The sequence below is a fragment of the Anas acuta genome, chromosome 2, assembly GCF_963932015.1.
Source record: "Anas acuta chromosome 2, bAnaAcu1.1, whole genome shotgun sequence".
In the NCBI taxonomy this organism is placed as follows: Eukaryota; Metazoa; Chordata; class Aves; order Anseriformes; family Anatidae; genus Anas; species Anas acuta.
This window is the reverse complement of record NC_088980.1, coordinates 121,257,443-121,275,742: the sequence shown is the minus strand read 5'-3', so window position 1 is coordinate 121,275,742 and position 18,300 is coordinate 121,257,443. Positions and strand designations below refer to the sequence as shown.

Genomic DNA, 18,300 nt, shown 5'->3' with positions numbered 1-18,300 from the left:
GCTGTGTGATTGCATTCAAGGTGACCTGTTCCATCACCTTTCCTGGCACCGAGGTCAGGCTGACAGGCCTGTAGTTCCCCAGTTCCTCCTTATGACTCTTCTTTTAGATGGGTGTCACATTAGCAAGTCTCTAGACATGTGGGACTGCTCCAGATGATCATAACTGCTAACAGATGATGGAAAGTGGCTTGCAATCACACACCATCAATCACATACCATCCTGTGTAACATGCTGTAGGTCACCCTGCTTGAGCAGGGGCTTGGACCAGATGATCTCTGAAGGTCCCTTCCAACTTCAACCATTCAATGATTCTGTGATCCACCAGCTCTCTCAGCACTGTCGGGTGGATCCCTTCTGGCTGCATGGGCTTGTGACAGTCCAGGTGGAGCAGCAGGTCTCTGTTTCCACCTGAACTGTGTGTGGGGTTTCTTCTGCTCCCTGTCCCAGGTCAGAAGGCTGAGTAACCTGAGGATAAGTGGTCAGCCTAGTAAAGACAGATGTAAAGAAGGTGTTAAAAACCTCAGCCTTTTCCTTATCCTCAGTAGTCATGTCCCCCCCCTGTGTCTAGTAAAGGATGGAGATTCTCCTTGCCCTTTCTCTTACTGTGAAAATATTTGTTAAAACGTTTTTTGTTTGTTTGTTTGTTTTTGTTTTGTTTGTTCTTGTTTTTGTTATCTTTTACCACAGTGACCAGGTAGAGCACATACAAGGCTTTAGCATTCCTGATTTTTTTTTCCCTGAATATGCTGGCAACCTCTTTGTGCTCTGCCTGAGCTGCCTGCCCCTTCTCCCACCGGACACAACCTCTCTTTTTCTCCGGGAAAACTCAGCAAAAGTTCCCTGCGATGAGCTGAAAGCAGAAAGTTCTGAAAACTAAGCCTCCATAAATGGGAAAAAGAAAAACAAAACAAAACAAAACAAAACAAAACGGGTGGTTTGGGGGAGTAACCCGAAGGGTGCGGAGGGGTTAAGCCCCGCCGCCCCGGGGGCGGAGGCAGCCCGGCCGGGCTCTGCAGCCGCCGCCGCCCGGCACCTCGCCATGGGTCCGGCCGTGCGGTGGGGCTGAGCGGCGGCCCCCGGCCATGTCGCAGCGAGGGGACGGCGACCTCCCCGAGCCGCAGGCCCGAGGCGCTGTGACCGAGCTACGGAGACGGGCGGAGGCAGAGCCCGGGCAGCGCTGGCCCCAGCCCCTCAGCGACGCCTTCCTGCTGAGGTTCCTGCGAGCCCGGGACTTCAACGTGGACCTGGCGTGGAGGGTAAGGTGGGGAGGGGGGCGTCGCACCTCGGGGGTCCCCTCGTGTCGCCCCCCCCCCCCGGGTGGGCTCGGAAATGGAGGCTGAGGGGTGAGGTGCTGCTCCCCGGGGGTGGGCGGGTGGGTGATGCACGCTGCTTGGGTGTTTCGTGGGTGTAGCGAAATGTTGGTCGTGGATCAACGTGGGAGCACGCCAGCTTGGTGCGACCCCACCAACAGCCACAAAGGTTATGGGAAATGTGGGAAGGTCACAGCTCCGCTCAGGGAGTGGCATCCTTGCAAGGGCATCCTTGAGGATCCTGCTTGGGCCACCAGCACCTAGTACACCTGCTGGTTTTGTTATACATTTATAGTAACCCTAGCGTAAAGCTATCAGTAATAAGTTCCTTTCTCTTAGAGTTTGATGGTTTAACACCTTTCAGGCTTTGGTAAGTTTTGTTGCTTTCCTGGCTGTTTGCATGGCTTTTTGCCCTATAGACAATGCATGCCTGTTTTCAGTACCCAAAGGTACAAATTATAATTAATTGTTTCCTTTTTTACATAAAGGAAACCACTAATCCTTCTCAACAGAAAGTATTTCCGGATCTTCCCAGGGCAAAAGCATTTATTTGCTTGTGCCAGTTGGGAACTGTGTTTCCATGGAATGTGATGCTGATGACAAAGCATCAAACAACAGACCCTACCTTTTATTTTTTGACTTCTGTGTGCCATAGATCTTCCAAGTTCAGTGTTTCACGTTGCTACAACTCAAGATTGTTTGTATGTGGGTATACTGCCGGATCAGGGTGGCTAAACAAGACTGTGAGAAATTGTATGATGCTCTTAATAATAACTAGCTTAAAAAATGTATTGTGTTCACCTCGCTTGATTCATAACATTGGCATTAGAGCTTTAAATCATCCCTCCTCAGCAGAAGAAGCAAGTCAATCCAGATTCCTTTGGTTATTCATGCATCTCGCTTTTGCTTGAAGTTCATGAGATTGCTTATATCAGCTGTGCAGTAGCAATTGTAGGACTGTGCTGTTCTTTTATTTCTTTCCCAGCAAAAACTGTTCCCCCCCAGTATTACTAGGTTCCAAAAGGTACAGCTTAATGAAGGTAATATGCACTCCTACATGTGTTGCAATGCTGGAAGTTAATAATCGTGTAGACAGGGCTACATGAATTGCTCAGAATTTGGTCCATACATTTCTTCTGATAAGTTGTGAGACATATTATAAATGAGACTACTCTTCAAGAGTGTAAAATCGAAGGTAGGTTTAGAGATTAGACCCTACAGAGTAGCAGATTTCATATGCTCTGTGAGAGTCAGCCCTTTAGGGCTGGAGACCTGCTTTGGAAGAACCAAGTCTTTTTAGGATCTCTTTAGAATTTCTGTCTCTCTGCTGGTTATGAACTCTATAAAGTTCTTGTTTGGACCCTTCTTTGTTCTGAGAGATTTTGATGATCAAAACCCACACATTTCAGCTTTCCACCTAAAATTTCTTTCTCCAAATGCAGCTTGTACTTAATCTTCTACATACCAGCTGACACTGATTTCTAGGTTACTTCCCTTTGGAAATAGCATGGAAAGAACATGAGAAACACAAACAGTTTTTTTTTTTTTTAAATATCTGCAGTCAACGTGTTCTTAAAAAGCCCAAGAGAATTATTGTGCAAAAGTCTGTGGAGGTCATAAGATGAATATTCATCCAACCCAAGTGTGACTTTATGCAGAGGTTATAGGTTACATTAGTACTTCATCCTAGACAGAGCCCTTCTGTTGTCTGTCTAGACAGTGGGTGCTCCTCCCCTCCTGGTTAGATGTCCCCTCTCAGTTTGGAGTTGAGGCTGACACAGCCCCTTTTCCCCACTGGGCTTCTGTGTACTGCTGCATAGCACTTGTAGAGCAGTAAGGGATAATCAGAGTCTGTGGCTCTGTCAGTGCTTATGACCAAAAGATTGCAAGCTCTTCTCAAGCATCCTTCTTGGCATGGGCTTATACTTAGCCTTAAATATTAATTCAGAGTCTGGCCACTGACCAAACTGTCTCTTGATGCATGCCTGGTTAATATGTGACACAGATCTATCTGATTATTGGCCTCTCTGGAATTTCAGTTTATCGATGTTTGGATATCTTTCAGAAAATAATAATCTAGTAGATTGTGAAAAGACATTCAATTCCTGAGTCATTTATGTTAACTCATTGGAACAGAAATATTTTACATTTTCCTGCTGGCAATTCCAGACTTGTTTCGAAGTACTCATCTATTGATATATACATATGAAATGCTAGAAGAAAATTCATCACTGAAACAGTATTTGGTGCTGAAGAACTCAAAGGAGAACTAGAACTGTCTGTGTGCTTTAAAATCAGTGATATATTTAATTAAGCTCAGTAGCAGACTGATCTTTTTTAGAAGAAAATTCTTTTCCTGCATTTTGAATCACAGGAAAGATTAATTTTGGCCACATGCCTTATCTTCAAAAGTGGATGGAGATATCTGCATGAACCCTAACCACTTAAGGAGAAACCTCTAGAAGAAGAGATGAAATTAATCAGATACCTTCCGCTATGGGATTTCAAATGCGTGAATGCTATCAGTGAGAATGGTTATGATGAAATCCTTAAATCCTATATGAAATCCTGTCACAGATATGTCTCCAGGAATAAACAGAAAGTCTGTTGACACAGGCTAACAATAACTGTCAAATAACACATCAAACCCTGAATAAGTCAATAAGACAGTTCTTGTCCTGTGAGACTTCAAAGCAATGCTTACATCCCCAAAACATTGACACTTAGAAGGAATGGTGTTACATTGTCACAGCACCTTCTGCTTGTGGCTTTGTAATCACTGTGAAAAATAAATGTAGGGGTCAGATGTTGATCATAGAATATCACAAGTTGGAAGGGACATGCAAGGATTGTAGGACTCCACAAAGGACTACATAAAAAATAGACCATAAGTCTGAGAGCATTGTCCAAACACTTCTTGAACTCCAGCACCTCGGTGCTGTGACTGCTGCCCTGGGGAGCCTGTCCCAGTGCCCAACCACCCTCTGGGTGCAGACCCTTTCCCTAATCCCCAGCCTGACCCTCCCCTGTCCCAGTTCCATGATGTTCCCTTGGGTCCTTTGGAGAGAAGCAGCCATTACTGTGGCTGATACCAGCAATTCAAGGTAATATATTAAGCAAATATATTCTGCTTAAATTATATGGAAATCAGAGAATCACAGCATAATTTAAGTTGGAAGAGATCTGTGTAGATCATCTAGTCCAAACTCTTGCTTAGTGTGGGTCCACGTAACAGATCAGTCAGGGCAAGGAGCAAACCTGTTATGTCATGTTTTGAATGCGGCAAAAGATTTCAGTCTGGATATAAATTCATACTGGACTTGAATATGTTGTTTACTTGTTCATTTGTACACGTATACCTACAAACTATACATGTTTTAAGCTAAAAAGCAGGCCATGGGTCTCCATTAATGTGGCTAAAGCAATGGGTTTAATTCTTTTAATTCTTTTTTTTTTTTTTTTTTTAATGTGCTGGCTACATTTAACTTTCTTGCTGTGATCAAAGATACTGTCACAGTACAATTCAGTAAAAATGTATCATTGAAATGCTTTTCCTAACATACCACTTACACTGCTTTAAGCATCCTTTTTAGAGTGCTCAAAATCATCTAAATATCTAGGATCCTTCTAGGAGTTCTGGTTGACACAAAGGCATATATCTGGACTCATTCGTTGCCCTGCATTTGATTTATGGAGGAAACTTTGTGCTGCAAATAGGTTGCATAGAAAATCTGGGATGTACAGTATGTGTCAAACATCCTGCTGTATGTGCATACTACATGTATACTTGCGTAGTGTCTGAATACTGCTGGATTTCAGGCTTTATCTTTGAGGATCTTCACAGCAGTCAAATATAAATACTAAGTTCAAACCAGTTACTTGGGTGATTTTCTTACTTTTTGTCAATGAGAGATTTGATGAAGAGTGGAAGAGCCCCTGGTAGACTCTCTGAACTGACTGTTGAGGAAACAAAGCAGTTGGCCACTCTTCTCTTTGTGCTAAGCCAAATGCCTAAACTTATGCACGTGCCTGTCTTCTCCCAGCTGGTGAAGAGGTAATACATGTGGAATTAGGGAAGTTCTGTGTCCATATAAAAATATTTTAAATTCTATGCCAGTATATACTCAATCTTTAAATTCTGTGTGTAGATGAAAGCGCATTTATAAAAAATGTAAAATACACCCCTTTTTGCATATATATATGTTTATAGTGGTTCTGTAACAAACTTTATTGTCCAGTTCTTTTAATTCTAACTAAAGTACTAAGTTCACTTTTCTTCGTTTTGCATCACATGGAACTTGGATTAATCAGTAACGTTTCTATCTCCACTGTTCAGAAATCTGGAACTATCCCCAAAAGACCTCAGGAAAAAGCTCTTAATTAATTCTTAACTCCAGACAGTGGAGTTTTTCATCCAGCTTTAGCCATTTATCAAGCTATCTTGCATCTATTTTCAGATGCTCAGCAGCTTCTAAGTAGGTTACTCAGTTTGTAAACACAGATAATTACACATGGAGATGTTTTCCTTGTAAATGCATGAGACATTTTTATTACATTTACATTGCATTTATCCAATGTAATCCATGCTTCTGTTTTTCCTGATTATATTAAGTTGCTTTATCTTCTGCATTCAGACTGATTATTATATATAAAGTTTACATTTTCCCCTGCTGCTTTTGCTGAAAAAAAAAGTTTCCTATGTTTTAAATATTCCACATGGATTTGTGTTTAAACAATATTAAACTATATATTTTCAAAATATAGTAAAACTGTAAGTATGTAGTGCTAATTTTTGATTTCAGTTATATATGTAGGAATTACTCATGTAAGTAGCTCCGTGTGACTGGAGTGTGTCCAGCTGCTAAGAAAGTGATTGTTTACATAAATTAAGACTGAAAGAACATGTCTCCAAACTAGCTGCAGATGCTGTGGAGGGTTGCTAACGTCTACTTCAGCCATAAATCACTGTTTCAGGTAATTAAATCACATGGTTTCAAAATCTGAGAGCAATTTACTTTGTAGCTTCCTGGACAAGGGAGGTACCGCTGGAGCTTAGCCATGCTTCTGTAAAAAGATGTAGCATTTGCCCACGTCATGGAAGGTGTCAGAAGTGTTCCAACCATATATTTATTGCTGAACGGACAGTCAGTAGGTAAATTATATCTTTCATAAAGATCTTGAGTGTGTCGCAAACTGTGAACACCTTTCCTTTCCTCTCCAGGCTCAGAACTTGAGCTCTTGCTGTTTTTAACTTGGGAGAGGTTCATGCTCATGAAAAGAAGAACTGAACTGTACTGACAAATTGGGATTATTCAGGGGATTGAGTAAACATATTTATTCTCATCTTGGTTTTGGCAGGCAGCTCTTCAAAATCTGTGGAAAACATTTAAGTAATTGTTAATTAGTTCATTATGTTGTGATACAACTGAAGTTAGTAGAATAGAGACAAAGGATGCAGCTACAGATGTTTGGTTAGATGTTTGGTGCTCTTTAAGCATCTGTGTTGGAAAGACAAAGGAAAAGAACACAGTATGTTAACAGTCCTGGCACAAAAAACAGTTGGCACAAAAAAAGCGCCCTTTATTGATGCTGGACTCTTTACGTGGCACCTCATAGACCTATTTTTGAAATCACAGTGAATTCCTGTCCCAGAGATTAACTTCTTTTCCCCTACTACTTCCCCACCACCTGTTTTGTTTGGTTGTTAAATTAACCTAGACTAGAACATATTTAAGACTAAGTAAAATTATTTAGCACTTATATGTTTCTTTTTTACAGTGTATGTCTTAGGATGAGGTTTTTATCAACTTGCTCATTGCCAAATCAAATGGGATTTTAGTGTGGCTGTTGAACTCTCTCGTTTTTGTACCTATAAACACATATTTATAGGTAGTATTTCCAGGAAGAATATAGATAATTGCTGAGCAATGCATCATCTCTTTGTAAATAAATTATGTTAACAAACAATAATGCCCTGTGAATAGTTCCCTCATGACAATTTGTTTGAGAGACCTTAAAAATAACTCAGGACCTTCATTTAAGAACAGAATTAAGCTGAAGAAAAATGGTATGTTGTATACTAAATGATACAAGAAACTTGAAAGTAGAAGGAAGAATAAGAAGTTACTGCTAAGACTAATTATCTAACATAAGTGGGCTATGAGGTAGACCATGGTGAGTCTTTGGTTTCACTCCTGAGTCTGTAGCTACTGTGATGCTGTGATGTTCCAAGGGATGGATTCAGTATCCACTGAGGTTCCTTCCAACCATTCTATGAAGATGGTGAAGAAAATCATCCTTGCATAGCTATGAGAAATGTTGTTATTCATTAAAGGTTATGTTTTATTAGCTGGAGATTGACAGTTCTTTTAATTCTACTGCTTCTGTTCCAGAATGTGGTATAACTTAGAGATGAGCAAATACAAATTAACAGAAATAAAAGTGTTGGCTGGTATTTTTTCTTTTGCTGAGCATACTTTATTTGTGCAACTGTACTGAGGATGATTGTTTTCTTGCTGTTTGATGAAATATAGCAACAATTTGAAAGGCTGGCCAGTGTGTGCTACCTTTGAGATTTAAATGTGTGCGTGAGTTTGTTGTGAAATGAGGTACTGAAACATTCTGATGCACTTAGATCCTTTGAAAATCTCAGTTAGGAGTCCAAACTGTAGCTATCTAGGAAATTTTAATGCAAAATTTAAATTATTTTCTAGAGTTATCCCTCTACTCTACAAAGTCACTGCTGGACAATTTAGCACAGCAGAGGTAGATCATAGCTGATGAATTTACAGAAAGCTTTATAAAAAACAACCACTGTAACTCCTTACTTATCTATTCAAAATGTCGTAAATAAACTTTAGTTGCAGGGCATAGCAGTTCCTTTTCTCTACCACCATTTAATTTCTTTATTTTAAAAGGGAAACGGTAATTAAACTGGGAAATTGGAACAAGCGCATCACCGATTTATTATTTCACAGTCCATCTCTACAATAATCTTTCACAATATTACCTGTAATTCCACTACCTAGATGTTACCTCAGAAAGAAACACCTTTAATTGACTCTTCCTTAGATTTAGACTATTTCCTTTCAATGTATAGCCCTTCCTATCCTTTAGAAGAGCCTGCATATGATGCTGCCTTCCAGCCTCAGGAACAAGGGCAGCAATCATGTTCCTGACAATGGGCAGAATCTTTGTTTTAGCAAAATGGGTTCTCGTTATTTCCACTCTGGGGTCTGATAGGTAATGGGAGAGATGAATCCACTACACTGTTGTGTTTTGTAATTTCAGAGGGATAGGAAGGACTGAAAATGTGCTTAAGATATGCTGATGACCATATGTGTTTCAAACAGTAAAATGAAATTATTAATAATTGTGTATACAAAAAGGGCCCAGACTTTGGGGGGAGGAGGCTGAGGAAGGAATTGTCCTCTGTAAGAAACTTTTTTTTTAATGTATTTTACATAGAAATTACTGCTGCTTTCTACATAGTCCAATTTTCTTTTCTGACATAAAATAATAACTTGAGTCCATTAACAAGTTGATAGGATTCTAAATTCATAATGACTTGCTCATTTGATGAAGGATAGCAGCCTTCTGTTTCTAGGAGCGTTTTTCTTAAAATGCACAGTGAAATAATAGCTAATATGATGAATTAAACCTCTGACTGTGACCACATGTTGAAAAGCACATTTTTAACTGTGATTTTTATGTAATACCTGATGCATATCTGACATGCACATTTATTTTTTCCAGTTACTGAAGAATTACCAGAAATGGAGAATTGAATGCCCAGAAATAAGTGCAGATTTACAACCATCTTCTATTCTTGGTCTTTTGCATGCTGGCTATCACGGAGTCCTGAGATCAAGAGACCCATATGGAAGCAAAGTTCTAATATACAGAATTGGTGAGTGACAAAATTTCTTGGACATGTTTCATACCTGGTTCTTGCACTAATGTTTTTGTGTGTGTTTTTGTTTGTTTGTTTAATTCTCACAATTTCAGCAGCAAAATAAAAGTATTTTATGGGTATAACACTGGGAGTTGATAAAATGGAAGATGATATCAGAATATCTTAACTAGAAAAGTAACATATTTATTGCTCCCTGTTAGAAATGCCTTTAAGATAAAGATGGATTCATTGAGCTGCAACAGTTATATCATTTGACTTATAACTAGTATGGCTAAAGCTATACGATCCTTTATGATGGACTGATTTTCTTTTAAATAGAATTATTATGTCTGCATCAAAAAAAGTCTTAAGGCTAAAAGCCTGAAGGTTAGAAGCCTAAAACTTACAAGAATATGCAGTTATTTAGCCTTGAGTTACCAAACATTAATTTTGTTCCTATGGGAATTTTCAAAGCTGTATGCTAAGACTGTGCTGGTGCAGCCGCAGCCGCCAGCACAGAGTGGAGAGATGGAACAGAAAAAAAGCACACATCTAGCCATGTACCAACATTCAGCTTACATGAGGATGAGTTCACTGGGTTTTCACCACTTAGATGTATGTAGCTGAAGAGCCCTGTTTAAGATACACTCTGAACATCCTGGATTTGTATGATGTACTCCCCAAAATCTTTTAAAAATACATAGTTAAATGATCACATGATGCCATACTTCTTTGTGCTTGTGTTGGACATAGAAATAATTTTTGCCAACTTTCAAATAATTGTTTAATATCAGCTCATCTAGCAGAAGGAAAGGCTTTTCTTTGAAAAGTTGTGCTCTCTGAAGATTGTGTCCAGGGTTAATGCTAATACCAAGCAATTGTTTTTCATGCCTCAGAAATGAAAATGGGATTCACTGAATCTTCGCAGTATTACTGTACTGAAGAAAAATTGTATGAATTGGCTATGAGTTGATGATCAGTTCCTGAAGGCCATAGACAATGATTAGCCCATTTGAGCTATACTGTGCTTTGTTTTGGTTTCTGCTAAAATGACAGTTACTGACTTAAGCCGTTCCTGTCAAAATCTTCTACTGGATTCTACAGTAGATGTCACATACTACTCTGGTACCATCTACAGAAATAGAAATAGCATCAAAGAACAGGCGCATAAAAGAATTTCTGTACTGGCAAATCTGTTTAATTCAGAACCTTTGATATAGCTGGTTACTTTTTCTTGAGAAGAACATCAGAAGCAGTAGCAAGTGAAAGTATGTTGTATGCTTGTGGTAATGCAGTGCAATCTTATTTACTCTTCAGGACAATGGGATCCCAAGTTATTTACAGCATATGATGTGTTTCGTGTAAGTTTGATCACATCTGAACTCATCGTAAAGGAGATTGAAACTCAGAAGAATGGAGTCAAGGCTATCTTTGATCTTCAAGGGTGGCGATTTGCTCATGCATTTCAAATCAGTCCGGCAGTGGCCAAGAAAATTGCTGCTGTGCTCACAGTAAGTATAACATACTGCTTTATGTTACTTCACTGCTATAACTCCCAATTTTTCTTCCATTGCAACTTATGGTAATTTTTCCTTCCATAGACATTTTTAGAGGTCATGCAGTTTGAAAGAACAAAAACTTAAATCCATGAAATGTCACACAGCTGAGGCATAAGCTGTGCTCGACTTGACTTAAAGTCTGTTCATGTATAGCAGCAAATGCCCTTTAACCTCTGATGTTTTATTAGAATTCCACTTGCCTGTTACAATACAGGAATTTCATGAGTAGATGAAGCCTACTTTTGTAAGGATCTTTTCTGTTCTACTCTTTTGTACATTAACTTGTCGTTCAAAACCTTTTTTTTTTTTTTTTTTCCCCTCTGAGACTCAGAGAAGGTGAGAAATAGCATGTGCTGGGAGCATTTAAGAGCAAGAGAACACTAACTTGTTGGCCAGTATGGATGATGCCACACCACCATCCATGTGCTACCAACAGTGTATAATGTTTGTTTTGATTGCTTTTCCCACCAACACAAGCATTATTTTGTGCAACTTAGTGCTACCTCACCTCCTGACTTTAACAACACTTGCAGGGATCTTACTGTCTTTAAGATTTTTCCTTTTTGTCAAATTTGGTTGAATTTTGCTAATAAATTTAAAAAAAAAAAAAGAGGGGAAGGAGACAGAGAATTGACAAGCAGGCTACACTGTACTTGTACTGTACTTGTACTGTTTTCCTTCTGAAGTTAAGCTATAAATAAGTAATAATAAAACCGTTAACCTATGATGTAAAAATGAGCTAGGGACATAATCTCTCACTTTGATTTGGTAAGGTTCGTGTCTGAGGTTGAGTCGAAGCTTAGTCAGTGAGCTAATAGCATCAGAACTTCATCCATTCTTCATTTTTGGTATTTACTATAGAACTTCAATGAAACTAGCAGGTATAATCCCCCCCCCCCTTTTTTTTCCCCATCTAGAATAAGACAAATCTCATTCGTATGATTCTGGGCCAGATCTCACTAAAACAGCCATTGAGAGTGTTTTAGTCGATTTCTGAGGCACTAAACTAGTTACTAGTAATTTCATGACCTTGAAATTGAGAGCAGAAATTATGTATAATTATATTCACAATTAAATCTTAAGGTTTGAATCCATCACCTCAAACCAGGAAATTCTTTGAATGGAGTGTTTCCATCATGACTTATTTCAGATTTATTTTATGCTTTTTAGGCTTCTAAATGCTTATTATAGCTATTGAAAAAGAGGGAAAAACAGATTGTGTTTCTAGTGTTGTTTTCTTGTATAAGGAATCAACTGTTTTTTTTGTTTGTTTGTTTTTTAGATTCTTTTCATCTTTCTAGCTGGGTTTATATACTTCTCCCAGAGGTTATTTTAGTGTTAGTCAATATGTTTATAAGAAATAATTAGGGACATTGTTTTCAACTCTATGTTTTTCTTAAGAAATGTATCTTTCTTCCAAATTATTATCCTGTATGGAGAAACAGAAATTAATAGAAAGGAAATAAATGCAATACAGAGTGGAAAGCATAGTACCATCAGTAACGAACATCATCTTGAAAAAAATCTATTATCCACAGGCAAAACCAAATTGTTTTGTGTAGAACAGTAGACTTTAAACATATAAAACATAATAATGTGTACTAAACCTAAAGCCTGACAGTTTTGAGGTCTTTATCATACATTAAAATCTAATAGATTTTGCACTTAAATGCATGTTTGTTTTTTTTTTTGTTTGTTTTTTTTCTTTAGCCATAGAATAGTGCATGAAATAAGGAGAAAAGGACTACTGTATTAGTGGGAAGAACTGTTTGTGAAAAGTGTCATTTTTATAAGCAGAAAAACTCTGGTTGCAATAGTAGTATCAGAGAGATATGAATGGAACTTATTTTTACCCTATTGTATAATACTGTCTGTGAGCACTGCCATACTTCCTTTAAACTTGCAAAGTTGTGGTACTTCTTCATGAATCTTGAATCCAACTGTCAGTATTTCAAACTATAAAGGCTGTATAGAAGATGCAATTTTAATTTTATGAGAGTAATCTTACTGTAAAACTGAACTTCTGTCTTGGGTAAATTCTTGCTACTTTTAAGACTTTTCTCTGGATAATATTTTATTATATTATTTTATTATATTTATTTAATTTTATTGTATTTAACTTAAAGATAGCAACTTTGATAGTTTGTGTGTATATGTATATAAGGAAAAGAAAATACATATTTTCCTCCAGGTTGTGAATTGCCAATGAAAACACATGGCTAGATAGCTTTTTGGTAAAGGAGCAGCAGGACCTCTGCTGTGGAGGAAAAGCTTAGCACAAGCTTCACGTGCATTACTTACGTGCAATTTGGTTTTCATGCTTGTTTTTTTAAGTCAGCCTCTCCTAAAAAATATACTGATTTTTTTTTTTTTTTTCTAATTGGAGGAACAAGATATGCTTTTCTAAGCAGTGTAAACTAAGAGCACTCCAAAGTGCAGGAATTAGCAAGGTCAGGAAGAATTCTTTAACCTATGGACTAGGTAGTCTTCACAGATTTGTCCTTAACAATAGAATCTTTTCAATAATTCCTTTTTCTCATGCTGTTTTTTATGTATGTTGACAGGATTCCTTTCCACTAAAAGTTCGAGGTATCCACTTGATTAATGAGCCTTTATTCTTCCACCCAGTCTTCGCTCTAATTAAGCCTTTTCTCACTGAAAAAATAAAGCAACGGGTGAGTGCACACAAACATTTCTTTCTACCACAAAACCCCTACATTACAATCTGCAGCATTTCCTTTAGGATCTGAATACTGAAGAGGATATGTCATGTTTATGTCTTAATACTATACTGGCCTCTGGAATCTAATTGTAAAACATTCACAGTTACCAATAATGTGAGAGTTGCAAGTGTTTGCTGTTGTCAAGTGTTTGTTGTTTAATCTTTTTGTAAAGATTTAAAAAAAATGTGGTAACTCAAGAGGGGTTTAAATAACTTGCTTAAGATCACACAGCAAAACTTCTGCAGAATTAGGAAGAAATAGGTCCCAGATCTCCTAGCATTCAGTCCATAAATGCCAGTGAGAAATTGCCACTGTTCAGTGACATTATGCTCTAAGTTGTGCAAAATTAGTAGAAGACAGCTATCCAGTTCTGAAAAAGCTGCAGAGGCGTTTATGCATCAATAAAGAGGTCAGGCTGAAGTTCAGATTTATTTTCCAAGCAGCTTCTTAGCTGTTGCAAATTATTTTGTAGTTTTAAATTGGAAAACTCTGCATTTGGATGCAAAAGCATGCCAAGAATTCTGGAAGAATTCTGGTTTATTGCAATACAGGAAGGAAATATTGAAAATTTCAGCTGGCAGAAGAGGAAATGCTGTGAAGTGTTAACAGCAGAGCTAAGGTACAAAATAAACAGCACAGTCTTTTAATATTCGCCCTCTGAGGCCTCCTTGTGCCTCCAATGCACATGGATCTTGTGCGTTTACAGTAGCTGCTGCACTCCAGGACAGTAAAGCAAGATTTTCACTGTTAGTGATGTTTGTCAGTCCCCTTTTTCTTAGCATGTGTGTTTTGTTATGGAAGAGAGGCAGGGTTGCTTCTGCCAGCCTTGTGTAGTCGCTCACTGACACACAGATGATAAAGAAAAGAATACATTCCAGCAGCCTGATGCTGTGGCCCTTCCCCTGTCATATTAATGTCCATGTAACAGCCCCCTATCACCAGATCCAGCTCAGAGAATCTCGGGGGGCTAGAATTCAAAAAGTGGGAAAGAGGACAGATGGACAGTAAAGGCCTGAAAGAAGACAAACCAAATATCATGATTCATGGAATGGCTTAGAGTTGCAGGTATAAGCTGAAAAGAAACTAGAAGGACCAGTTCCCCATACTTTCATAGGAATAATTACTATTCACTCATTATCTTAGTGCCTGATGTGGAAGCATTAAAGGCAGCTAGCTACCTTTTGAGTGCATGTGCTTGTAGTCTTTGTGTAATAATAATCATAGAAAATTCTTGTTAATTTTTAATAAGAGACCTATAAAATTTTCTGACTGAAAGTAATGGACAAGGCTTCAAATCAGCTACAATAAAGCAAGAAAAGAACAATTAGAATGACTGTATTAAAAGGGTTAAAGTGGAGGAGCAGTCCAGGATCTAATTTCTTCTGGAACTGAATTGTAAGGACTGAAATGTAAGACTGAGGTATCAATTCTTCTGAACACCCACCTTGGTACCTGTCTGAATTTATATACCTAGCACATAATGTTGATTGTAAATGCACATAGCAGGACCAGACAGGAATAGCCAGGTGTCAAACATTGTTATTTTTTTTCTGAAATGGCTGAAAAGCAGCTATGCGATACCCATCATGACAAGACCAAACCCCAGTATTCCCTGGTTTAGGTCAGTTTATCTGTATGGGTGTAGTTAGTTTTGGCTCTTGTGCCTGGAGCTGCAGTTCTTTGTGTTTTAGGCCATGTTCAATCAATCTGCAGACAGACTGAATAATCATTAAGCAGGAGAGAGTTTGAGCATCCATGTGAAACTTGCTTACACAGTACTTTCTTCCTCATTGAAGGAACTCATTATGAACACTTATTTAGTAGAACCAAGCTGAGGGCTTAAGCCCTTGCATTGAGTTTGTTTGCTGTCTGTTTTCACCCATGAGTCTAACAGCTGTTCTGAAGTAAATGTTTTTCATATATTTTCTTTAGGTGCACATGCATGGAAATAACTACATGCAGAGTCTGACTGAACACTTTCCAGTCAGCATTCTCCCACAGGAATATGGAGGGGAAGGAGTCTCCTTCGAAGAGCTGGCCAAGGAATGGACTGACTTCATAATGTCGTGTGCAGATTATCTCCAGAGCATTTCTCTGGTCACCCATAAATAACCTTATGGCAGTATTACAGCAGATCATGAAGACTGGAAGTGGAAATAAGTTTAATATGAAATCTTTCATGTAAACTTGAAGTTACTGTAAATGAAAGCAGTATGTCTTTGCGGGGCACTGAGGGTTACATTGACTGCACTTTAATACTAACTGGAGTGTATCTGTATGTACATCTGAGGAGACTAATGAATTCTAAATGTTTGCAATACTGTTTGTAACTGATTAAGTTGTATGTCAGTAGTTGTGCATTGGATATGACATTATTGATACTGCTCCTCTTAAGTCATTGGAGAAAACTCCTGTGTCCAGAACCTTATGCTTAGCTCTTTTATCTTGGCTTGATGATTAAATACAAAGCCAAATAATTTAAGTAGAACAGAATGTGAATGGGGTAGACTAGTTGCAGAAGTATGAATACAGGCCTAATTTACAACTGGGGGAAAGAGGCTGCTTTTTGGATTGATCTCAGGGAAATGGTTGTTTTGTTAGTTTGTGCTGCTAAGATTGCACAGTCAAATTGAGAATTAGTCAGCAATAGTGAAACATTTGTTATCTCTGTGCTGCTTGTGCAGCTTCCCATTTTGTGCTAATTAACACAGTAATCTGCTAGTTTCATAGAGGAAGATGAGAAAAACACCATGTACGTGTTCTTCAAAGGACAGCATGAACCAAGAGGAACTGTTAAGAGAGTCAAAAGAACTTTGAAAATTCTGATTTTCTTCCTTCAGAGATACTGGCTGTGAACAAGTTATAAGCAACCCAGTAACGCTAATGCTTTTAATTCCTGCTGTAGAGTGTTAGAGGTCAAGAGCTCTTAGCTGTTTGCAGTATCAGTTTGTTTTGAAGGGTGAAGTAAATTATCCTTCATACATCTGAGCTTTAGAAATATCTGTTCTGTGGTATAAGGGAGCTTGTAGGTCACTTTGAGCCTCAGCTTAGAAGTTGCTGGCTATCTTCCTTCTTATCTTCAGAAAAGTAATTGGCAACTTGCCATCTTCTGTCATGTTGGGCACTGGATGATTTAACTTTCTGTCAAGTCTTATATGTAATGAAAAAAATCTGTCTATAATTATGGAAAATGGATTTTTCTAAGGGACGTGATTCATATATGAATACTGTATAAGTTGTCACATATATTACATAGCAGTAACATCCTACATTCCTCAATATTTAATAATCTGAAATGTTAATTTACTTTTGACTCTGTTTTTTGTTAGAATTCCTGAAATACAGCAACTGCTGGAGTTCATTTACACAATTTTTATCTCTCTTTTGTAACAATTCAGGGGTCTTTACATAAATACTAGATATTTAAGCATTCCATGTGAATGTTCATATAAATGAATCAATAATGCTTTACTTCTCAGGTAGCTAGAAGTGCTTAACTTCAGTTATTTTGAAATCATTAGAACATTGGAATGTTGTATTAATATATGTTTAGGGGAGAGAAATAAGAGTATCTTATTGACAGAAATGTCTTATTTTACTTTATCATTGATACTCTGTTATTGCAAAAGCCAGTAGAAGCTTCTCTTTATTAGCATGAGGAACACCTATGAAAGTCCTATATGATACTTGGTGGTGGTAGTTTCCTCTGATATTGTAAGATCAAAGTCTGTTATAAAATTCTTTCAAAACTGACAAAGATTTTCTTTTTTCCAATCCCTGCATTTTCATTCTTTTCTTTCAGGGTTTCTTTGAAACAGAGCCTAAATTTAAAGAAATTATTTTTCTGATGCATTTTCATATATGCACGTATTTCATATCCTTCTTTTTCTCTGATTGAACTATTTTGTGACATGAAAAAAGCGCCTTAAATTGCTGAGTTCATTGCAATGATTATTCTTCTTTATTAGAAAATAAACTAAGTAGCCAGATATCTGGCAATTCTTCAAGAGTTTAACTCAAGTTCCAAATCATTTATGAACTGGAGAACTGAAAATACTGTCCTAAAGTTATGCTCCTTCAGTTTTAGTGCTTGAATGTAAACTGCATAAAGGAATGAGCCATGTTTCAGTGAAAAAAATTTCAATCCTTTCCTATGAAACCAGTCCCCGATTGCTGTGGTTTTATCTAAAAGAGACAAGAATCAGATTACTTCCGTTGATTGCATTTGTATATGTATGCAGACAAAATGTATGGGTTTTATCTTCATTTGAACTACACCATCTCTATGAAGTCCAAAATGGTCTTCAAAAGTATCCTGGATCTATTATTAAATGGTAATATGATTATATAACACAATGGAGCACTGAATAGTTATTTTTTTTCATGAACTGTTAATTATTTTTAATGTTTACATGTTCAGTAGGAAGTCTGTACACTGAATTTGCTGCTATGAACGATGATTAAATAATCAGAACATTTGCATAACAAATGGCAAAGGTGTTAGTGTAATGGGTGGAGAAGGAGCACCCGTGAGCTTTAGAGTAAATACATTTGTAAGTGCCTTATTCTTCTCTAGTGAGACCAGGAGTGCCTTTAAAGAAAACAAACGTGCTGTGAAATGCTGATGCAAGTACTGGCAACAAGCGTTGATGTCATGCAAAATGGTTTTTAATCCTTTTTTTTTACATGTCAACACCATTATTATCAATAAACCTCTTCTAGCTGAACCGGTCTTTGAGAACTTTTTTTTTATTTAGCGATATAAACACCTCGCCCGGGCCACGTTAACCCCTGGGGCCCAAACCCTGCCCAT

The 18,300-nt window shown here is 37.9% G+C and overlaps 1 protein-coding gene across 1 annotated transcript; it reads left to right on the top strand.

Moving 5' to 3' along the window:
* Positions 1-985: 985 nt before the first annotated feature.
* TTPA (alpha tocopherol transfer protein) lies at positions 986-18,214 on the top strand. The gene is made up of 5 exons (XM_068671976.1): positions 986-1,257; positions 9,067-9,220; positions 10,523-10,716; positions 13,329-13,439; positions 15,420-18,214. Exons 1-5 carry the CDS (start codon positions 1,084-1,086, stop codon positions 15,597-15,599), a joined length of 813 nt encoding a protein of 270 aa, XP_068528077.1. The 5' UTR covers positions 986-1,083; the 3' UTR covers positions 15,600-18,214.
* The last annotated feature ends 86 nt before the right edge of the window (positions 18,215-18,300 follow it).

Excerpts from the sequence above, each read along its gene's own strand:
- TTPA (XM_068671976.1), top strand. The coding sequence starts at position 1,084 with ATGTCGCAGCGAGGGGACGGCGACCTCCCCGAGCCGCAGGCCCGAGGC. Across the intron at positions 9,221-10,522 it reads AGTTCTAATATACAGAATTG|GACAATGGGATCCCAAGTTA; the intron begins GTGAGTGACAAA and ends TTTACTCTTCAG. Across the intron at positions 10,717-13,328 it reads AAATTGCTGCTGTGCTCACA|GATTCCTTTCCACTAAAAGT; the intron begins GTAAGTATAACA and ends GTATGTTGACAG.